Here is a 24676-nt window from a genome sequence, read left to right as displayed (position 1 = left end):
AGCCTAGCTTCTAGCATCACAGCAACATGCAAGCTACCACAGTACAAAAAAACTGGCAGACAGGTGGCGGAAAACATAAATTACTAAAATTTAGAAATCCGTACAGCCTGTAAGTTGCATTCCAGGGTGTTTTGCATTTCAGATGCAGAGCACCGAGGTTGCCAGTGCCTTGCTTCTGTCTAGTAACTGCACTTCCAGCTTCTTTAGGCCTGGCATTTAGTTCCTGAGAAAGTCACTGGAGCTGTGCTCTTTTCTTTAGAGGCACTGATAATAATGTGATCCTTAGAATATTCAGAGGCCAAAGACAGGAGCCAAGAGTGATAAAGACATTTCTTCTGATCAGCATCAAGGTGATAGGCACAAGTGGCAGATACCGCCACGAGTCAGCTCCCCATCCCTGTCCCTGTGGCCTCGAAGTCTGGTGAATGAGCAAATACAGGCATGTGCATTACTGTTTTCACTCAAGCCTGTGCTTACTTCGATTTACCTTAACATTACGTAAAGAAGAACCGTCAATCACTCTCTCAGCTTTAAGCGTGGCTTATTTTTCTAAGCAGCATCACACCAGGGTATCCAGCACGTTCTCGCCCCTACTGTATTATCCAAGTATGACCACGTTTGTAGCCGAGGGGATGGAAACGGACCACTGACACTCAGAGTTGCATGGTAGGTTGTAAGGGTGCAGTGAGGGCAGCCAGGAGGTAAAACAGCTGGCTGTCCCAAAGACATGGGAGGCCTCTGAGGTGGGCCAGGCCTGGGTTTCAGTAATGATCTAGGAAGTACCACACTTGCTTGTACAAATATGGAGAACGTGCAGTCATGAGTTTGTGTACTCTTAGCTCTCTGGATAAAATCAATTTCCATAGTGATCAGACATGCAGAAGAGTAATTTCCTGTAAGTCCTGGGTCCCGGCTAAGTGGAAATGCTTCTGCTTGTCTCTTGTGATTATTTAAGCCAAATGATCTCAGAGGGCAAAAATTCACCACTGGCTCAGACTCTAAGCGTCTTGATTTGAAAAAGTTAACTTTTAGCTTAACCGCTATCCCCATCCTAGCCCAGGCCTAACGATTCACCTGGGCTGTGCCACCTCAGTTAGTATGACTGAAAGGAGCAAAATCTACATACGTAGTGTCTTTTTGCCTCAAATAAACGCTGCATTTCTTCCCTGAAAAGTAACCATTTTCATATGGCCTCTCTCATCATTTCCTTGGGATGTAAGGCCATTTTTATCACCTTTTTAAAAACGTGTTTTTTTTACAGCTGGAGTTAATGTTTTCATCTTCCTCTCCTAGTTTAATATCTCATTCCACATTAGAGCCCCGAACAGGCCAAACAGGTCTCAGTGCAGCTTGTAGCTGTACTAGTCCTGAGTGTCTGCAAACCTGGGTGTTCTTCTTTAGCCCTCTGTCTGGTCTGACTTGGCCAGGGTCCTCTAGCTCTTCCATTTCTCCATCTGCAAAAAAAAAAAAAAGCCACACAGCAATTGACACCCACTTCACAGGGATGTGATGAGGAATGAAGTGATAATGGTTATAAGATGCTTTGAACCTTCCCAAAGGAAAGTGATCCGAAAACACATGTTCTCTTCATTTGCGGGAGGCTGTCTTTTGCTCCTGGATGCAGCTGAAAGGTGAACTTTCCTGCCCTTACACATTTGCCCCCTCCCAAGGGTCTCTCCATCTCTTCAGATATGTAATTGGAGGGCAGACAAACAGGGCAGCCGCAGCAGGAGCCAGGCAGCCTTCAGCAGTGGAGATGTTCACAAGAAGGGAAGTAGGCATTCGTTCATGCAAGCACAGGCCCTCCAAGCTGCAGGCTTGTCTGCACCATAAATCACAAACAGGCGCATCACCGTGAAGCCCGAGTTCAGCACGAAAGAAAAAGCTGAGGCAGTGTAGGTTTGAATCCCGGCCCCTTTAAGTACTATCTGTGGGGCCTTAGATAAATTGCCTAACCTCTCTAAGCCTTTATTTGCTCGTCTCTAAAAATCAGGATAATAATACTGATTTTGCACAGTTACTGTAAAGCTGAAGTGAGATTTTTGTCATAGTGTCTAGTACATAGCAGTTGTTCAGTAAATAGCAGCTCCTGACTTTATGCCTTTATTCGGGGTAAAGAGAGGAGTTTTGTCTCTTTGTTTTGTTTTTAACACAGCTGCATGTGTCTAAATACTAAATACAGTGAAGCACAGTGGGCAGTGGTGGTCCAGTGGTAGAATTCTCACCTTCCATGCAGGAAGGAGACCCAGGTCCAGTTCCCAGCCAGTGCACCGCAGTGCTCCCGTCTGTCGGTAGAGGCTTGGGTGTTGCTACGATGCTGAACAGGTTTCAGTGGAGCTTCCAGACTAAGACAGACTAGGAAGAAAGGCCGGCGATCTACTTCCAAAAATCAGCCGGCGAAAGCCCTGTGGATCACAGTGGTCTGACCTGCAGATAATCATGGAGAAGGCAGAGGATGGGGCAGCATTTCGTTCTGCTGTACGTGGGGGCCGACTCCACAGCAACTAGCGATAACAGCAGCGTCCCTGTTAGACAGTCACACCCTCGGTTTCTGTCTCAGCCGTCCGTGGGGCCTCCTGCCCACCAGGTACCCACTGAGTGCGCGACTTGGAGAAGGCTTTGCCTATTCTTTGGTCTTCGGTGGTGAAGTCTTTGGACCTCACTCAGTAATATTCTAGGCTTCAACTCCCACCCCCTCCCCACGCCACTCCCTTGAATTGTCTTTAAGCTCCACCATCCCCAGAGGAAATTGATGTCCATGTCCTCTTGTTCACTCCTCCACAGTGACGTGCAACAGCTGTTCACCATCTCTTGTAAAATTACTCGAAAATGACCCTTCAGTCACTCCTCAGGCTTCTCTTCCTCAGGATATTCAATCCGCATTCCCTTGACCTCTCTAGTAGACCCAACGCGCTTACCCCTTTGATCATCACTCCATCTCTAAGTCCTTTCTGTGTTCCACATCTCCCTCTCACGTGTGGAAGCCCCATTCAGGCATGTTTTCCTAACAGAGCTCTCTTAGAGAAGCCAGCCTCTCCCCTCGGGTTGATCTGAATACCTCTTGAAGGGTGGGTGACAGGAACCGCAAGGTTCCTTTCCATCTGGAAAGGAAGCAATTGAAGGATACTTTCCTACCTGTGTGCAAAGAAATGTGAAATTGTTTTATTTTCAAGTGAAATATATAGGTTTTATGATTTACATTGAAGACAAGACTGCTTGATCAAGGGCCTCTTCTCACTTGACATGAATGCAGACTATCCCCACTTCATCTGCCACTATAGATGCCACCAGAGAAGACGGTTCCTTTGGTGGTGGGCTCAAGTTCCCTTCTTTCGTCCCTGAGCTGCCCTGGAGTTTGAGAGGCTCTGCTAGTACTGTAAGTTGCCTGTCCTGATTTAGAGCAGCAGCCTGTTTCCTCCTTCTCTGTCCTTCCTTCACTAGTGCCTCTCTCAGCAACCCATTCAGCCCACTGGCTCCTCCCCAGAGATCACTTAGGCCAGTGAAGGCCATTTCCAGCCCCTGTCCCTGCAGCCAGCCAAATAAACCCAGCTCAACAGTGATCAGGATCTAAGGTGTTCGGAGGCCTGCCTGCTCTCTGTCATGCGTACACACACATCCATGCACACACACGCGTGCATACACGCGGAGGCAACCACGTGCACATACACATGCACTCACGCACACAGACGCACACACAGGGATGCACCCACATCCATGCGCACACATATATATACATGCACACAATGCATGCACACATACCTCCACGTGCACACATGCATCCACATGCACACACATATACATACATGCACACGATGCATGCACACATACACATGCACACACATATACATACATGCACACAATGTGTGCACACATACATCCATGTGCACACGTGCACACACATATACGTGCACACACACATGCGTGCACATGCACAAAAACATGTGCACGCACACATGCATGCACACACTCCTTGCATACTGTCATAGCTTACATGGGGGCTTGGCAATTCACACGGAAATTGACGCTGTTAAATGACAACAGAGAAACAATGGGGAGAGGTCCAGTGACAGTGGTCCCTGTCCTTTCATCTGAATCATGTCCAGTAATCCCCTTGGGTCTGGGACCCTGGGGGCTCCTGAGCATACAGCTTACAGAGGTAGTCATCCTTCCTCTATTCACTCTGTCCCCTCCCTTGCCTGCCCAGTATCCCCACAGATGACCAACATCTTTAAAATGACTCTGAAACACTTTCTCTCCATAATCCCTCTTTTCTTATATGTGTTTTTCCCATTTTGAAATAGCAATGGTTGCCTCCTTAAGCAACCTTGGCTTTTGCCCTGGCATAGGAAGACAAATGTTTACCAGTAACTATTTCCTCATTGGGGAGAAGAAAAGGAAGGAAACATCAGTTGGTCCTGTCTTCCCGACACACACCCAACCAGGTTCTCTTTCTTCTTTCCTCACTCCTTCCCGGTAAGTAGCCCATCCCACGAGGTGAGGGAGCATTTGAGCTTCTAGTTCCTTAACAAATGCAGATAGCATTGTGTCTTCCCCAACTTCTTGTACAATTCTGAAAGGAAGAGGGGGAGTACATATATAATTTTATTACATTTATATTATACATATACATATATAGTTGTTTTTAGCTGCCATTGAATCAACTCTGATTAATGGTGATGTTATGCAGCACAGGAGAACAAAACGTTGGTTGGTCCTGTGTCACCCTCCAGATCTCTGGCATGTTCGAGTCCATCGTTGCAGCTGTTGTGCCCCTCCATCTCACCAAAGGTCCCCATGCCCTCGTTGGCTCTCTGCTTCACCAAACATGATGTCCTCCTCTGGCAATTGATCCCTCCTGATGACATGTCCAAAGTAAGCAAGTCAGACTCTGTTCTGTTGTGGCCTATAAGATATTCACTGGCTAATTTTTGAAAGTAGATCGCCAAACCTTTCTGCCTGGTCTGTCAGTCTGGAAGCTTCACTGAAACCTGTCCAGCACGGGTAACCTGCTAGTATTTCAAATACTGGTGACGTAGCTTCCCGCATCATAGCACCATGCAAACTGCCACAGTGCTACAAACTGACAGATGGGTGATGGGTATATAATGTAGTATATAGTGTATGAAGTAGAAAAAGATCCAGAGTTTAACCACTTGGAAATGTCTTACCGGGGAAGGTGATTATTATCTTAAAAGGGAATACTTTTTTTTCTTTTTTTTATTGTTATAAAAAGATACATGACAAAACCTTCGCTCATTCAACAATTTCCATATTTACCATTCAGTGACGTCGATTACGTTCTTCATGTTGTACTACCGTAGTCACTACTATCCTTGGCCAAATTATTCCACTACCATTAACATAAACTTAATGCCCCCTAAGCAAAAATCCTCCTTACCCCCAAGAATACTTTTTATTGAGTCGATAGTGAAGTATATTTTAACTCATTTAAAAAAAAAAAAGAACTATTTGTGGGGACCCTCTTACATGCCAGGAAGTGCTCTGCATGTGGGTGTGGAGAGGTGAGTCAGATAGACATGGCCCTGATCTCAGAAAGCTCCCGTCCCAGGAGGAGACAGCTAACAGCCCAGTAATGGAATATGTGGCCATCATAAACAGGGGTGAATGCTGTAAAGACAGGACAGGGAGGGTCATGGATGTTCTGTACACAGGGAAACCCTCTATGAGCCTGGCTCTGCTCCTGGCGCTACTTTCTTGGAAGGTCTGTCTGTAAGCAGAGGTGCAGGCTATGTGCAGGAGTCACCCAGAAGAAGCCAGGATTGGGGGAGTTTCCTACCACTTCATTAGCAGAGGAAGACAGGAAGAGACAACCTAAAGTCACTTGACCCTGAATGTACTGGATAGTTAGTAATTTTAAAGAGTATTCAAGTCAGCGGGGCATGAAACCAAAAGGATTTCAGCTGACTAAGGATCAGATGTAGCAAGTAATCACAATACTTGACATAAAGTAAGCTCTGGACCTGCTTCCAAACAGCAGCAGTGGAAGCTTTGCGTGTGCCATGCGTTTCAGCCACTCTTTAGCTCTGTAATTATTTTTATTGTTTTTGCTTGTTTCAGCCCCACCTCGAAAACTAGTAAAGTTCAAATATACTACTATGAAGTTCAAATTTCACATTGGTTCACAGTGCTGTCATTTTTAAATTTAATTTTGATGCGATACCTATGAATACGCCTTATCCTTCCTGTTGTAGATTGAATCATGTCCCTCCAAAACCTGTGCCAACTTGGCTAGGCCATGATTCCTAGTATTGTATGATTGTCCACCATTTTGTCATCTGATGTGATTTTCCTGTGTGTTGTAAATCCTAACCTCTATGATGTTAATGAGGTAGGATTAGAGGCAGTTATGTTAATGAAACAGGACTCAATCTACAAGATTAGGTTGTATCTTGAGTCAATCTCATTAGAGATATTAAAGAGAGAAGCGAGCAGAGAGACAGGGTCCTCATGCCACCAAAAAAATAGCGTTAGGAGTGGAGCATGTGCTTTGGACCTAGGTCCCTCCACTGAGAAGCTCCTAGACCAGGGGAAGATTGATGACAAGGACCTTCCCCCAAAGCCAACAGAGAGGGAAAGCCTTACCCTGGAGCTGGAGCCCTGAATTTGGACTTGTAGCCTCCTAGACTGTGAGAGAATAAACTTCTCTTTGTTAAAGCCACCCCCTTGTGGCATTTCTGTTGTAGCAGCACTAGATAACTAAGATACTCCCTAAACTGACTTTCCTAACCAAGGAGTTCCTTGCAAAGCCTTAAAGATACCTGTTGTGGAACGCTCCCGATTTTAGATTTTAGTGTGCATGTTGCCAGTCCCTGAAGAGAAGCTGTCCTAAAGTGCATGGGCTTCCTTCCACCCTGTGGTCTGGGGAGTGTTGCTCTTTCTCCAAAGGACAGGTACATCTCTGGAAGATGTATGCTGAGAATGTGCCATCCTGTGTAATGAGTGCTCCATAACCTTTTAATTCTTCAATTTTTGTTTTTAAAGGCTCGAGTTGTCTGTTGAAAACATCTTCCAAGAGTGGCTTGAGAGTTCCGGATTACCAAAGGTACACTAAAGATAACTGCTTTGGGAGAGTCTATGAAGAATGGTAACACTTGCTACTTAGTGTATCAGTCATGACAATGGTGTGTGTGTGTGTGTGTGTGTGTGTGTGTGTATTACAGAGCTCTGGTGGCACAGTGGTTAAGAGTTATGGCTGCTAACCAAAAGGTCAGCTGTTCCATATCCACCAGGTGCTCCTTGGAAACCCTATGAGGCAGTTCTTCTCTGTCCTATAGGGTCACTGAGTCGGAATTGACACGATGGCAACAATTTTTTTATGTATATATTATAGGAAATAAGTATCTTACTGAGCTGGAGTATCCCTAAGTCAGGAGAATGCTGGTCTCCTCACCCCCATTTCACTGCCTCCAGTGACCTTGATGCTGTGGGGAACTTGGTGGTAGAACCTGAGCTGTGTGTTAAACGTGGTCTTTATAACTCGCAGTGTGTTTTGGTGGAGTCATCAGGCCACAGTTTAGTTCCTCCAGCTCTGTTCTTTGGGTGGAGCAGATGCTGAGGTGGTTTGCCTGCAGCTCTCATCTGGCCGTGTCCTACCCATGGTTTCCATCCCTCATTTCCCCAGCTCAGCTGCCCCTCAGCTCCCTCCCCTAGTTCAACATCCCTGCCTCAGGCTGGCCTTCTCCTCCAGATGACCTGTTTAGATTCATTTCTCTGTCTTAGGGACTTGGCCACTCCTACTTCAGATTTTATTCCCTCCCTTCCTTTCAGCTCATGGGCAACTCTGAGACAAAAGTGTTTTCACTGTTAGCCCCGCTCCCTGAGAGTCCCATGGCCTAGAGCCCTCTGCTCCTGCTTTCCCCAGGCCCCATGCTGCCCAGAGCCTGACAGGCGGCACTAGGTCACCTCACCAGCCCCTGTGGTGACTCGAGAACTGGGAACCTGGGAAGTCCCAGGGTGGCATCCTGGAATGACTGGCCAAGGGGACACTGCAGGCCTGGACTTTCCTGGCGGGGGGAGGGGGGGCGGTGCTGGCCCCTGGGCAGCTGCAGTCTTGGCTTGAACCTTGGTGGCAGTTTCTGGTGTCTGTCAGCAACCCCCACACCGGTGGGAAACTCGGCCCTGGGCCCAGGCAAGCAGCCCCGTTAGCTGACTAGCTTCTGGTTTCTGGTCCATTGGCACATGGCTGGTTATACGAGCTTCCCCTTGGGAGTGTCTGAATGTCAATGAATGTCTGTGAACCATGAAATTAAGGAACAGGGGTGGGAGGGCTGTTCTCCATTACCTTTTCATCCCCCTCCTCAAGGCTTCATCCTTTTCTACCACACAGGGCACATGTCGGCTACCAGCCACCATTAGCCCAGATTCCTAAAGGAGGACACATTGTCTTCAGTTCAGGAATATGTGCCACCTGTTAAAAGTTATTTCTTCCGTCCAATCCTCTGGGAGCAAAAAAGAAAGAATAAAACCCTGAGTCTTAAAAAACAAAACCAAAATAAAACAGGGATGGGGCAAGGCAACCCCTGGTCCTAGGAAGGAAGTGCCTTCAACTCACACACATTATAATGAGGTCTTGTACCCAGGCCACACACTGGGTACAGAAAAACCCCAGAGAAAATAAGGTTTGCCTGGTCCTGAGCAGCAGAGCTCCGCCCTTCTTGTCTTAGGTGGGGAAGCGTTCGCAGAAGCCATTTACGTGGTATTCCTAGGCCAGGCTGTTCCAGGGCTCCCAGGCATTCTTAGCGTGGCTCCGAGGCTGGGAAGTATCGGGACTGCTGAGAGCCAGGAACAACAGGGCTGCTGTTTGCAGCAGTGCTCCCAGGGAAGGGGAAAGAAAGAGCCTGCAGTTGCATGCTTAGAAGCAGGCGCACCCACTTGAGTTGTAGCCCTGGGGCTGACCCTCTCCCTCCCAGCAGGCTCTGTATTTCTCCTGAAGAGGAAGAGCCTTTGCAGCAGCAAGTGGCTTTTGCTTTTCGTTAAAAGGGGGAGGAGCACGTGGAAGGGAGCGATTTACCTCTGAGCCTTACTTTTTTTCTGAAGCTCTAGTTGCATTAATGACAGCTTATAGCGCAGACAGGAATCTCTGCCATAAACTGACGAAACCTGCTGTCAAAACACAGCCAGGTGCAATGAGGCCCACCAAGCTATAAATTGTCTTTAAGACCCAACTGGTATTTCCTTGGGTGCTTAACCGTTCAGTAAAAACAACCATGTGAGACAGAAAAGACCCTGATTTAGTGCACATCTTTTCATTGGTGAACGATCAGACGGCATCTTTTCATCTCTTCTGCCCATTTTCAGCCATTATTTTTATGGCGACGGTGATTTCCCTGCTCCTGGCCCTCTCCCACTCCTTGAGAGTCCCTTCTTGTTTCCACTTCACTGAAAGGCTCTGTGAAAGCCGGGGACCCCCTGGCTGTAGGAGCCCAGCAGTGAACGGGACACCTTGTTCTTTGTCCCCATCATTATGATATAGAGTTACCAGTGTGCTTGGCCTGGAACAACAGCCAGAGCCCTGAAAAGGCTCCAGTGCTCTTTGTTCTCGTTAAAATTTTCTCTCCACCAGCAACTGAAGTCATTCATGACCAAAGAGTCACATTTATGAGCAAAGTTTTCATTCCACAGGTTACAGAGGCTTTTTGTCTTCTCTCAGGAAGGCTTGCCTTGGGGTTGGCCTCGATTTTCCTTCTTGGCCACGTTGAATGGAAATCATTAAAAAAAAAAAAGTGGGGATACCTTCAGCAACAATAAAAGTAAGCATGAACCCCAAAGAAGTAAAAAGAAATCAGATTCAAGTACCCTTAAAGAACTCCCCCAATGCTACAACCTTTGGCTTTACAAACATTTAAAATTGATTGGACCACCAGTGTTATTTATATTATATAGATTATTTCCTTTGATGACTTTTTCTCTGATTATTAGAAGTATTACACATTGACTTTGGAAAATAAAAAGTTTGTAAGTAAGAAAATGAAAAGGACCCAGAAACTTTTTTTTTGATATCTATCCTTTCAACAAAAAAAATTTTTTTTTTTTTATCCTTTCAGACATTTTTCTGGATGTACGAAGACATATTTTACCCTTTTCTTTCTCTCCCTAAAAATTATACGTTCTCTATAGCAAGTTTAAAAATAGCAAAATAGAAAACGTAAAAGCCCTTGCTTCCTTGATCTTACTCCCCATAGAAAACCAGAGCCTGATGCTGACTTGGTATGTGGCCTTCCTCCTTGCATACTTTTTCTGTGCTATATTTTTTTAAACAAAATTGAAACCTTATTATCCAAACTTAAATTTTTCATTTTAAAATATATCCTGAGCAGTTTCCCATATCCTTTAATATGATGCAAGAGCAATCATTTTAACAGCTGCATAACTTTCTAATGACTGGATGTACCGTCGTTTCATTTACTCAGACCTCTGCTGTTGGAAAAAACCGGAACCAGACCGAAGCCATTGCCATCAAGTCGATTCGATTCAGCCTCGTAGCGACTCTATAGGACAGAGTAGAACTGCCCAGCAGGGTTATCAAGGAGCACCTGGTGGATTCGAACTGCTGACCTTTTGGTTAGCAGCCGTAACTCTTAACCACTACGCCAGCAGGGTTTCCCAAAAAAGCTATAAAAATAGAAAGCTGTACATTCTGCTAATTCAGCAGGTTTTTTTACATATGTAGGTTCTGATTTCATGTCTGTGGGCCAAAAGGATCGCCCCTCCCCCAAACTTTTGTGCCGCATATATGTATATTCCAATCCTCTTTTAAAACATTTATCTCAAATATACCAGAAATCGATTTTCTCCATCCAGCCTTTCTTCTATACTCCTCCATCTTAGTTGTTACAGAACACCCTGATCCCCCTGTCTTCAGTCTCCTCCCCCCGTGAATCCATTGCCAACTTCCCATTGTTCATTATATTTGCCTGGACTATTACGGCAGCTAATTGGTGTTTTAGCCTCCAAGCTCTTCCCCTTTCTGTACATCATTTACATCAGTGCCAAATTAATCTTCCCAAAATACAGCTCACATCCATTCTCCTTGCCAGGAAATTTTCCTTCAATGACAATGCATTTAAAAAATAACTCTTTGGCCTGCTGTTCGAGGCTATCAGCAGTACTGCCCAAGCTACGTTTTTTAGCCTTATTTCCCACCACTCCTGGGCATGTGCACAACCATAACTACTAGCCTCCAAATATCTGTGAGCCTTGCCACTGGCTTTCCTTTGCGCATGCTGTTTTCTTTCCCTGGAACATTGTCTTCTCTCTGTCGTTAGCGTTTACCATGACAAAAACCATTGCCGGCTAGCCAATTCCAACTTATAGCCGCCTTATAGGACAGAGTAGAACTGCCCCATAGGGTTTCCAAAGCTATAGTCTTTACAGAGGAGCCCTGGTGGTGCAATGGTTAAGAGCTTGGCTGTTAACCAAAAGATCAGCAGTTCAAATCTACCAGCTGCTCCATGGAAACCCTATGGGGCAGTTCTACTCGGTCCTATAGGGTCCCTATGAGTCCAAATCGACTAGACGGCAGTGGGTTTGTTTTTTGCGGGGCGGGGGGAATCCTTACAGACTGCCACATCTTTCTCCCGTGAAGTGGCTGGTGGGTTCTAACTGCCAACATTTTGGTTAGCAGCTGAGTGCTTAACCACTGCACCGCCAGGGCTCCTTGCATTTATCATGACCTGGTTTATATTGTTGCTATTTGTATATGTGTCTCACACCATCCCACACTATCCCCTGGAAAGAAGGGTTAAATCTGACTCATCCTTGATGCTCATTTGTTTGGGGCCTTCAACATAGTAGATGCTCAGAGGCTGCACTGTCCAATATGGTAGCCACTAGCCACACAGGGTTAGTAACTTGAAATGTATGTAGTGCACCTGAGAAGCTCAATGTTTAATTTAATTTAATTTTAATTCATTAAATTTACGTTCAAACGCTAGTACTCAGTTCAGTTATTTTTTGGAACAGCTTAGGTATGTGAATGAATCGACTTTTTCAGCGTTGTAAATTTTGCAAAATCTAAATACAGACCAAGCGTTTCTGGTTAAAATTCAGCATGCTAATTGAGATGTACTGTGAGCGTAAGGGACACACTAGATTTAGAAGACTTAGTCAAAAAAAAAAAGAAGGTAAAATACCCAATTTTTTTTTATATTGCTTCCATGTTGAAATGATACTTTGGATACATCAGGTTAAATAAAATAGAATATTAAGAATAATTTTACCCATTACTTTTTAAATGTAGCTACTGGGGTGGGGGGGGCGCCAGGGTAAGGAGCCTGCTGGCACAGTGTTTGAGAGCTCGGCTACTATCCAAAAGGTCAGCAGCTCAAATCCAGCAGCCACTTCTTAGAAACCCTATGGGGCAGTTCTACTCTGTCCTACTAGAAAAAAATTTTTTAAATAACAAATGTGGCTTGCTTTGTATTTCTGTTGAACAGCGCTGCTCTGAAGCTATTATGTGAATTAAAATCTGAGTGCATAATGCTTTAAAATCACCCACAGAATAGATGAATTATCTGCATTTTTGTCACATGTATGGGTGAAGATAGAGCTGACCAGTCATAGACCCCTTTCATTCTGTGGTGGCAGCATGGGTGATTGTAGTGTGCAGGTAACTGTAAAGGGTCCCCATGTGACAACAGGCACTCAGGAGGGCATGAGCTAATTACCAGCCTTACTTCAGCTCCTAATTTCAATTCCCATTAGGGCTGTTTCCTGAGGTACTAACAAGGAGGCAGACAGATTCATGTCAACTTCACAACCCTTCTGTGCGTCCATCTACTGTTTGGGGGAATTGCTCACCCACCTTTAAATGGTAAAATCAGCGGCAGTGACGGTGAGGAGGCTAGAGAAGGTGGGTCATGTGCCAGTTACATAGTGTGTCCCAGAAGTAGGCAGCAATCACCTTGAGTTCCCAGACCTTCTTCTCCTGAATCCCAGCATTTAGAACAACAAGTCGTTTTATTGTCTTAGGAGAATGCCACTTCTTTCCAGCAAACACCTGCAAGTCGCCAAAAACCACACAAGCAAATGATGGGCAGTGTACATCTTGTAGGGAAAATGCTGCAATCACAAAGCTGAGGAAACTTGTTAAGACATGATGCAAGAGACTGGATGTCAGTGGAGCCACAAGGTGCTTTTATGCAGGAAAAGCCAGCTGGTTCATTAGGGGAATAACTTACAGTCTTCGTTCAGCATAGAGTATGTAATACTATGAACATAATTTTAAGGCCTGTTAGGAGACTCCATCTCAGTCATGTCCATAAGAATTCTACATTTAATGGTTAGTTAAGGAAACTGAGACTGGTTATATTGCAAATTCCAGAAAAATCATATTTTTCAAATTATGTGTGCTTTGAGATGCTTGGTTCATTTATATCCCTAATAGCAATGCCGTAATGTGGTTTGCTTGTTGAGCTCTTAATAATTTGTAGTTTCTTTCTTTCTTTTTTTTTTTTTAATTTTTATTGTGCTTTAAGTGAAAGTTTACAAATCAAGTCAGTCTCTCATACAAAAATTTCTATACACCTTGCTAAAAAAAAAAATTGCTCTCCCCCTGATGAGACAGCACACTCCTTCCCTCCACTCTCTATTTTCGTGTCCATTCATCCAGCTTCTGATAACCTCTGCCCTCTCATCTCCTCTCCAGACAGGAGCTGCCCACATAATCTCATATGTCTGCTTGGTCCAAGAAGCTCACTCTTCAACAGTATCATTTTCTATCCCATAGTCCAATCCAATCCCTGTCTGAAGAGTTGGCTTCGGGAATGGTTCCTGCCTTGGGCTAACAGAAGGTCTGGGGACCATGACTGCCAGGGTCCTTCTAGTCTCAGTCAGACCATTAAGTCTGGTCTTTTTACAAGAATTTGGGGTCCGCATCCCACTGCTTTTCTGCTCCCTCAGGGGTTCTCTGTTGTGTTCCCTGTCAGGGCAGTCATTGGTTGTAGCCGGGCACCGTCTAGTTCTTCTGGTCTCAGGCTGATGTAGTCTCTTGTTTATTTGGCCCTTTCTGTCTCCTGGGCTCATAATTACCTTGTGTCTTTGGTGTTCTTTATTCTCCTTTGCTCCAGGTGGGCTGAGACCAGTTGATGCATCTTAGATGGCCGCTTGCTAGCATTTAAGACCCGAGACAACACTCTCCAAAGTGGGATGCAGAATGGTTTCTTAATAGATTTTATTATGCCAATTGACCTAGATATCCCCTGCAACCATGGTCCCCAAACCCCTACCCCTGCTACGCTGGCCTTCGAAGTATTCAGTTTATTCAGGAAACTTCTTTGCTTTTGGTATAGTCCAGTTGTGCTGACCTCTACTGTATTGTGTGTTGTCTTTCCCTTCACCTAAAATAGTTCTTATCTACTATCTAATGAAAACCCCTCTCCCTCCTCCCTCCCCACTCTCATAACCATCAAAGAATATTTTCTTCTTTGTTTAAACTATTTTTCAAGTTCTTATAATAGTGGTCTCATAAAATATTTGTCCTTTTGCAACTGACTAATTTCACTCACCATAACACCTTCTAGACTCCTCCATGTTATGAAATGTTTCACAGATTCATCATTGTTCTTTATGGGTGGGTAGTATTCCATTGTGTAAATATACCATAATTTTTTTTATCAATTCGTCCATTGATGGGCACTTTGGATGCTTCCATCTTTTTGCTGTTAGGCTCCTAATAATTTGGCTGTCATTTTGGTTCAGTGGTTCAACTCTCACTTTCTATGTTACTAAACATCTTATTGAGCCCTGGTGATGTAGTGGTTAAGAGCTCAGCTGCTAACCAAAAGGTCAGCAGTTCAAATCTACCTCCTACTCCTTAGAAACCCTATGGGGCAGTTCCACTCTGTCCTAAAAGGTCACTGTAAGTCAGAACCGACTCAATGGCATCTAACAACAACAAACATCTTATCATGGATCCTTCAAATACAGTGAGTAGGTTCTCTGGCCTCACTTGGGGCATGAAATGCTTGTTTAGTCAGTTACTGGGCATTAAAATACCTGACCCTTCCCCCAGACTCTTTAAATTGGCATATTTGTCCATCAGAGTTGCAGAGATAGAGATCTTATTAAAATCTTTTTATTTTTAGCCTAATTTCCTTTATTTTTGGTATCTATGGCTTCATGTTTATTTCTGGTACTTCTCTGGCTAGTTCCACATTTCTTGACAATCCCCTGCAAAATGGCCAATAAAAATTACTCAAGCCAAACTGACCCTGTTCTGTTCTGTTGTGCGTGAATGGAGTCCCTCAGTGGTGCAAATGGTAAATACACTTGGCTGCTAACTGAAAGATTGGAGATTGGAGTCCGCCCAGAGGCACCTCAGAAGAATGGCCTGGTGATCTACTTAGGAAAAATCAGCTACTGAAAACCTGTGGAGCACAGTTCTACTCTGACATACATGGGTTGCCATGAGTCAGAATCAACCCAATAGCAGTTGGTTATGGATAAATATGATTTGGGTATAATTTTTTTTTACCCAAATGGTGTTGGTATCTAGTCCACAAAAATTAAAAGTCATGTCTGGTAGTGTGAAAGGTAGAGAAATGTGGCAAGGGTCATTGTCACAGAGCACAGGGGCAAACCGAAAGCTTGCTCCTGTGTCTGGGCCGGCTGTAGTGGGCCATTGGGGGCATCTGATTTGATACTGTCCAGATACATTGACCTGTTCGCAGCACAATGCACTGCAATGAAACGGGAGGCGCTCTCCTTTGGTGCCCCCAAATGAAAGCTGTGTGTCCTTGTTCTTCTTTTCTCTCCCTTTTAAAACCTGATTTCCAGAAAGAATCCGGATCTCATTCACAGTAGTCTAAGACTCCAAGTAAATCATAACAATTGGAAGTGTTTCCTCTCCCTTGAAGAGTTACTCTGCAGAAGTGTCAGCGTAGGTTTCTGTATCAGAACTGTCAAGCATCCGAGACCAGATAGATCAGATCCACAAGGGAAAGCTTCTTCCAGGATCTGAAATCATACGTCCTTAGTCCAGTGCCTCCACTTTCTGCCCTTCCCTGCCTTCCATGAATATAGACTGTGAATCTGTTCTTTATGAGGACCTGGGAATGGTTCAAAAAGGAAAGAAACCCAGATTTTGCCCTCAACATGCTTACTAATTGAATAGGAATAATAGATACGCAATTAACTAACATAAGGCAAAAATACAATAAGTGGTTAAAAAAAAAACTAACTTTTAGGGGTTCAGAACAAAGAGGTCATTTCTAATTTGTGGAAGCAAAGAAGGTTGAGATACTACTGGAAGCAGGTCTTTAAAGACAAGTAGGCTTTAAACCAAACCAAACCAGTTGCCACCAACTCAGTTCTAACTCATATCAACCCCATGTGTTACCGAGTAGGTCTGAGTAGGGTTCTCTTGGCTGTGGTCTTTATGGAAGTAGATTGCCAGACCTTTCTTTCACGGCACCGCTGAGTTGGTTTGAACCACCAACCTTTAGGATAGTAGTTGAGCACATACCATTTGCACTGTTTAGACAGGTGGAAATTGTCAAGAAGGCCATTACTGGGAAAGGGAACAACAGTGTTTGGTGGGGGAGAACAGAGGATACACATTTGAGGAGCATCAGTAGAGTCAAATCTCAATGCCTGGGGGCCTGACTAATAGTTTGTCATAACCGTGATTAAGGCTCAGCGACAGTGCTCCAGGACCAGTGAAATGGAGGCAACTTTTCCTTCTAGAGCCAAACCCATTACCATCAAGTCAATTCCAACTCATAGCAACCCTATAGAACAGAGTAGAACTGCCCCACAGGGTTTCCCAGGAGTGGCTGGTGGATTTGAACTGCTGACCTTTTAGTTAGCAGCCTAGCTCTTGACCACCACACCACCGGGGCTCTTCTGGCTGGAGAAAAAAAGCCCCTCCCAGTCACCCTCACTCTCACACTCATCTCTTTCCCAAGCCCCGGCCCCTATGACACTTTAACCAAGGCCATTCTGCCCCTGAATAATAGAAGGGTGAATGCATTTCTTCCTCATAGTGGTAAAATATCCCGTGTGAATGCAGTTTGATTATGATTTGGAGTAGTGGTGTTTTTCCCTTCCATTTTCCTTGTTAGCAACGAGCTTATTGTTGTCTGTTTTGCATGGACAGCAGGATCTGCAAAGGGGGTTGATTAGTAAGGCAGGATGCAGCCAGGTTACACGGGGACTTGAATGTAACGATAGAGTTTACACGAAATTCAGGAGCCACTGATGGTTTAGAGGAGAAGTGATAGGGTTGCAGCAGTTTGTAGATAGATACACGGTCAGGTAGGCCAGCAGCCTTGTACGGAAGGAAAATGTCTTGAAGGTAAGGCCAAGCCTTTCCCCTCAGCTCAGGTATGAGAGTCTTGTAGAGTGGGAAGAACTGTAGACTGACTTTCTACTCCTTGGCTTTTGACTTTGAACTTTCATTTCCAGAGCTATCCATTTAAGTGGATATTTAAAAAAAAAAAAAAAAAAATCATTATATTTCTGGATAGCCAATAGTCATTTCCTAGGACTGCCATGATGAAGTACCATACACTTGATGGCTTATAAGAAGAAAAGTTTATTTTCTCACAGTTATAGAGGCTAGGAATCCCAATTCAGGGTTTTGGCAGGGTCATGTTTTCTCTGAAGGCTCTAGGGGAAAATCCTTTCTTGTCTCTCCCAGCTTCTTGCAGCTGCATTGTCACCCAGTGTTCTTCCATCTTTGTCTCCCTGTCTCTTTGTATCTTCTCTTTCTTAAGGACAGCACTCATACTGGATTAAGACCCACTTGACTCTAGCATATTAACTGATAGCACCTTTAAAATCCTTATTTCCAAACAAGATCATGGTCACAGGTACCAAGAGTTAGGACTTCAACATATCTTTCTAGGGGACTCAGTTCAATCCATAACAGGTGTCTACCCAAAAAGAGCATGCAATGGGTTGAGGAACATCTACAGGTGTCCTCAAAGGGCATAAGCATGAAGCCACATGAACCAAGCACAAATTAAGGTTATGCAGATGATGCACCCTGGCTAAGTGATGAGGCAGACCATTGGGGAAGTTGACCGAGACTGAGGCCTGCGCCCTTTAGGATCTCGTATTGGATGTGTATTTTTTTTTGAGTCAGAGGTAGGCATATGAGGATGGCTTTCTCAGTTTGGGATAAACATTTGAGAACTCTTTTCTTTAAAAGTAATAAAAATTGTGGACTGGCCCTTATGGACACAGACATGTTTGGGGTGTGACACAGTGGAGGGAACCCCAACATTTGCTTGGCGAACAACCTGCCATTCTGCCTTCTAACTCAGAAGGAAAGGAAGCAGATGCTGCTAGCTTGGAAAAGTCTGTTTGGCTCAACCCAGTTGATGAAGACAGCGCTAGGTTGGTAGTGGGCTCTGTACATGTATGTTTTAATAAAGAGATAAAGCTGGGCACTTTCTAGAAGCAGGCATCGTGAGTGAAGGCTAAACCCACAGCCAACATAGTACGGGGGAGGGGAGTGGTGCAGGCTCTGATAGCAACAAGGCAGACCTTCCCAGGAGTCTGTTTTAAGTGTGCCAGCACCTCCCCCACCCAGACACTGTTGGCTGCAAGCCTGCTGTGAATTGCTACAAAAGGCCCATGCAGTGGAGCCTGCTCTCACAGTCAACACTCTACCTGCCTCTCCATGCACTCCATAGCTCTTGCCTCTGAAACCAACAGGACTCACCTCCCTGGTGGTTAGGGTTAATCTGCCCCCCATTTTTAGTTGACACTGAGGCTGCTATGCTAGGAAGCAGGAGTCCTGAGTAGAGGCTGCGCTCACAGCCAGCAATCTACGGGGTGGGGGTTGGAATCTGATAGCAACAAGGCAGACCTCCATGGGTATCTGAGCAGAGCATGACACCCCTCCCACCCAGTACTTGTTGGTGCCAAGCTGTTGCAAACTGCCACAGAAGGCCCCCGCAGAGGAGTCTGCTCCCATAGGCAGCACTCCGCCTGCCTCCCTGTTCGCCCCATAGCCCAGGCCCTGAAACCAACAGTTCAGACCTCCTTAAGGATCAGTTTAGATCCGTTTGCTCCCCCTTCCAGTTGGCACTGAGGACTGCTGACTGAGGCTGCTGTGTGCTAGGAAGCAGGCATCTTGAGTGGAGGCTACACCCAAAGCCAACATACTACAAGACAGCTCTTATAGCAACAAGGCAGACCTCCCTGGGTGTCCATTTGACTGGTGGACCGATTGACTACAGCACGTTCTCTGGTGTGTTTGGGAGGGAATGAAAGTTGAAAACCAAGACCTGGAACTTTTGAATCCTAATTAAACCAAGAAGGGAGAAGGAGCTATCACAGAGAGGGAGAGGAAATAGCAAGCGCAGGCCAAAGGCTCTGCTCACCTAAGAGGTTTTGGCAGAAACTGTTGTTGTTGTTAGGTGCTGTCAAGTCAGTTCCAACTCAGTGACCCTATGCACAACAGAACGAAGTACTGCCAGGTCCTGCACCATCCATCCTTACAATCGTTGCTATGGTTGAGCCCATTGTTGCAGCCACTGTGTCAATCCACCTCGTTGAGGGTCTTCCTCTTTTCCGCTGACCCTGTACTTTACCACGCATGATGTCCTTCTCCAGGGACTGATCTCTCCTGACAACATGTCCAGAGTATGTAAGACACAGTCTCGCCATCCTTTCTTCTAAGGAGCACTCTCATTGTACTTCTTCCAGGACAGATTTGTTCATTCTTTTGGCAGCCCATGGTATATTCAATATTCTTTACCAACACTACGATTCAAAGCCATCAATTCTTCTTCAGTCTTCCATATTCATTGTCCAGCTTTCACATGCATATGATGCAACTGAAAATACCATGGCTTAGGTCAGGCATACCTTAGTCTTCAAGGTGACATCTTTGCTTTTCAACACTTTAAAGAGGTCCTGTGCAGCAGATTTACCCAGTGCAATGCGTCTCTTGATTTCTTGACTGCTGCTTCCACAGGTGTTGATTGTGGATCCAAGAAAAATGAAATCCTTGACAACTTCAATCTTTTCTCCATTTATCATGATGTTGCTCATTGGTCCAGTTGTGAGGATTTTTGTTTTCTTTATGTTAAGATGTAATCCAAACTGAAAGCTGTGGTCTTTGATCTTCATCAGTAAGTGCCTCAAGTCCTCTTCACTTTCAGCAAGCAAGGTTGTGTTATCTGCATAATGCAGGTTGTTAATGAGTCTTCCTCCAATCCTGATGCCTCATTCTTTTTCATATAGTCCAGCTTCTCAGATTATTTGCTCAACATACAGATTGAATAGGTATGGTGAAAGGATACAACCCTGACACGCACCTTTCCTGACTTTAAACCACTCAGAATCTCCTTGTTCTGTCCGAACAAGTGCCTCTTGATCTATGTACAGGTTCCTCATGGGCACAATTAAGACTTCTGGAATTCCCATTCTTCCCAATATTACCCATAATTTGTCATGATCCACACAGTTGAATGCCTTTGCATAGTCAATAAAACACAGGTATACATCCTTCTGGTATTCTCTGCTTTGAGCCAGGATCCATCTGACATCAGCAATGATATCCCTAGTTCCACATCCTCTTCTGAAACCAGCCTGAATTTCTGACAGTTCTCTGTCAATATACTGCTGCAGCTGCTTTTGAATGATCTTTTTTCAGCAAGATTTTACTTGCATGTGATATTAATGATATTGTTCTTAAATTCCGCATTTGGTTGGATCACCTTTCTTGGGAATGGGCATAAATATCGATCTCTTCCAGTCAGTTAGCCAGAAAGCTGTCTTCCATATTTCTTGGCATAGAGGAGTGAGCACTTCCAGCACTGCATCCGTTTGTGGAAATATCTCAGTTGATATTCTTTCAACTCCTGGAGCCTTGTTTATCACCAATGCCTTCAGTGCAGCTTGGACTTCTTCCTTCAGTGCCATCTGTTCCTGATTGTATGCTACCCCTTGAAATAGTTGGAGACTTCAATACGCCACTTTCAATATTGGACAGAAATCTAGAAAGAAGATGAACAAGGAAACAGAGGACTTGAATGACACTGTAAACCAACTAGACTTCAGAGACATACATAGAACCCTCCACCCAAACACAGCACAATACACATTCTACTCCTATGCACATGGATCATTCTCCAGGATGGACCACGTGTTAGGTCACAAAGGAAGTCGTGATAAATTTTAAAAGACTGAAGTCATATGAAGTGTTTTCTCTGCTCACAACAGAGTGAATCTAGAAATCAATAACAGAGAAAATCTGGAAAATACACAGAGATATGCAAATAAATTAACACACTATTACCATATTTTAACACAAATAACATGCACCTTCTGCATTTGTCAGCCACGCCCTCCCTCCAGGAGGTATTTGCGTAGGCACTATGCTAATTTTTTTTACAACAACATGTGAAAGTGGATTAGCATGGCTGCGCTTGTGAGGGTGCCTCATGGGGGGAGCGTGTGGCCCGCAAATAAATGCAGAAGGTGTGCATTATTTGAGTAAAAATATGGTAAACTACCAATGGGTCAAGGAAGAAATCAAAAGAAAAATCACAAATTTCCTAGAGTCAAATGAAAGTGAAAGTACAACATACCAAAACTTATGGATGCAGTGAAGGCAGTAATCAGAGGGAAATGTATAGCAATAAGTGCCTACATGAAGAAAGAAGAAAGGTCTCAAATGAACAGTCTAACTCAACAACTCAAGGAACTGGAAAGAGAAGAGCAAACTAAGCCTAAAACTACCAAAGAGATTGTAACCAATGTCACATAACAATTTGTGTATAAATTTTTGAATGAGAAATTAATTTGCACTGTAAACATTCACCTAAAACATAAAAAAAAAACCTAGCAGAAGAAGGGAAATAACAAAGATCAGAGCAGAAATAAATAAAATTGAAGACAGAAAAGCAATAGAGAGAATCAATAGAACCAGGCATTGGTTCTTTGAAAAGATCAATAAAATTGACAAACTTATAGCTAGACTGGAAAAGAAGAGAAGTGAAAAGATGCAAATAACTAAAATAAAAAATGAGAGAGAGGACATTACAACTGACCCAATAGAAATAAAGAGAATTTTGAACAACTATATGGCAACAAACCGGGAAACGTAAATGAAATGGACAAATTCTTACAAGCACGAAACCTACTTAAACTGACTCAAGAGGAAATAGAAAGTCTCAACAGACCCATAACAAGTGAAGAGATCAAATCAGTAATCAAAAACCTGCCAACAACAACAACAAAAAAGTCCTGGACCAGGTGGTTTCACTGGGGAATTCTACCAAACATTTAGACAAGAATTGACACTAATACTGTTTAATTCTTGCAAAAGATAGAGAAGGAAGGACTGACTACTCCCTAATTCATTCTATGAAGCAAACATAACCCTGACATCCAAACTAGAAAAAGGCACGACAGGAAAACTATAGGCTAATATGTCTTATGAATATAGATGGAAACATCCTTAACAAAGCACTAGCAAACAGAATCCAACACCATGACTACACCATGACTAGGCAAAAACGAAACTCATTGCTGTCCAGTTGATTCCAACTCATAGCCTATAGAATGGAGTAGAACTGCCTTATTCAGGGTTTCCAAGGATATAAATCTTATAGAAGCAGACTGCCACATTTTTCTCCTGTGGAGTGGCTGGTAGGTCGGAACCTCTGACCTTTCAGTTAGCAGCTGAGCATTTTCACCACTGTGCCACCAGGGCTCCTCTATGCCATTACCAAGTGGGTTTTATTCCAGGATTGCAGGGATGGTTCAACATTGGAAAATCAATGGAATACACCACATCAATAGAACAAAGGAAAAAAGCCACATGATCATCTCTATGGAAGCAAAAAAAGCATTTGATAAAATCTCCCACCCTTTCTTGATGAACACAGGAAGTAAGATTGGCATAGAAGGGAAATTCCTCAATATGATTCAGGGCATATATGAAAAGTCAACAGCCAACATTATACTTAATGGAGAAGGACTGAGAGCTTTCCCCTTGAAATCTAGAACAAGACAGGAGTGCCGGCTCTCACCACTTCTATTCAATATTGTATTATTAGTCCTAGCCAGAGCAATAAGACAAGACAAAGAAATAAACAGTATTCGTATTGGAAAAGAAGTAAAAATATCTCTCTACATAGAAAATCCCAAAGAGTCCATAAGAAAACTTCTAGCACTAATAGAGGAATTTAGAAAAGTTGCAGGATACAAGGTTAACAAAAATCAGTTGAGTTTCTATAAACCTGCAATGAGGAATCTGAAACGGAAATTAGGGAAACAATTCCATTTACAGTAGCATCAAAGAGACTAACATACCGAGGAATAAATCTAACTGAGGTGTGAAGGACTTACAGTGAAAACTATAAAACACTGCTGAAAGAGATTAAAGAAGACTTAAATAGAAATATGTTCCATGATCATGGATTGGAAGACTTAATATTGTTAAAATGTCATTTCTGCCCAAAACAATCTATAGATTCAACACACCCCTGATCAAAACTGCAAAAGCCTTTTTTACAGAAATAGGAAAACCAATCCTCAACTTTATATGGAATTGCAAGAGGCCCTGAATGGCTAAAGCAATGTTAAAACAGAAGAACAAAGTAGGAGGACTCATGCTTCCTGATTTTAAAGCATATATACTGCTACAGTTATCAGAACAGCCTGGTACTATAATAACGATAGACAAATATACCAATGGAATAGAACTGAGAGTCCAGAAATAAACCCACACGTCTATGGTCAACTGATTTTTGACAGGATGCTAAGTCCATCTGATGGGGAAAGAAGAGCCTATTTAATAAATGGTGCTGGGAAAATTGAATTTCCACATACGGAGAAATGAAACAGGATCCACTCCTCACACCATACACAAAAACAAATTCAAAATGGATTAAGGACCTAAATGTGCAAACTAAAACCATAAAATGCTTACAGGAAAATGCAGGAGCAACGCAGTCAGGCCTAGCTTTTAACGATGGGTTATCTAATATAACAACAAAAGCAAAAACGGCAAAAGACAAAATAAATAACTGGAACCTCATAAAAACTAAAAACTTTTGTTCATCAAAAGGCTTTATCAAAAAGTAAAAAGGCGAGCTACTGACTGATAGAATATCTTCAGAAACCATATATCCAACAAGAATCTAATAAGCAAAATATATGTAAAACCTCGACAACTTAACAAAAAAAGACAAATAGCCCAATCAAAAAAATGGGCAAAAGACATGAATACACATTTCACCAAAGAGGACTTTCAGATGGCCACCACACACATGAAAAGAAGTTCAGTGTCATTAGCCATCAGAAAGATACAAATCAAAACCACAATGAGGTACCATTTCATTTTTTTTTAGGATGGCTAAGAAAAAAACAGAAAATAAATGTTGGCAAGGATATGCAGAAATTGGAACTCTTACCCATTGCTGGTGGGAATGCAAAATGGTACTAGTGTTGTAGAGAACAGTGTGGAGGTTCCTAAAAAACTAAAACATAGAACTACCATATGATGCAGCAATTTCACTGCTAGGAATATACCCAAGGGTCTTGAAAGTAGCAACATGAACAGACATTTGTACACCAGTGTTCACTGCAGCACTATTCATAATAGCCAAAAGGTGGAAACAAACTAAGTGCCCATCAACAGATAAATGGATAAACAAAATGTATACATGGAGACAATTAGCCATGCATTCCA

At 43.6% G+C, this 24676-nt stretch overlaps 1 protein-coding gene across 21 annotated transcripts in view; it reads left to right on the top strand.

Annotated features, from left to right (window-relative positions):
* Positions 1-24676, top strand: part of AOPEP (aminopeptidase O (putative)) — a 462828-nt gene that overhangs the window by 329969 nt on the left and 108183 nt on the right. For 19 of the 21 annotated variants that reach the window (XR_010322950.1, XR_010322949.1, XM_003407697.4 and 16 more), the window contains one exon: positions 7003-7063. Coding sequence is in view for 18 of the 21 variants with exons in the window: in XM_003407697.4 (XP_003407745.2) it covers positions 7003-7063 (61 nt within the window). In the remaining 3 variants the exon portion in view is untranslated. Of the gene's footprint in view, positions 1-3281; positions 3377-4301; positions 4856-7002; positions 7064-24676 lie in introns of those variants that run through there. The other 2 variants (XR_010322951.1, XM_023544698.2) reach the window with 2 other exon arrangements.

Source organism: Loxodonta africana, chromosome 9 (assembly GCF_030014295.1).
Source record: "Loxodonta africana isolate mLoxAfr1 chromosome 9, mLoxAfr1.hap2, whole genome shotgun sequence".
NCBI lineage: Eukaryota > Metazoa > Chordata > Mammalia > Proboscidea > Elephantidae > Loxodonta > Loxodonta africana.
This window is presented reverse-complemented; position numbering and strand designations above follow the sequence as displayed.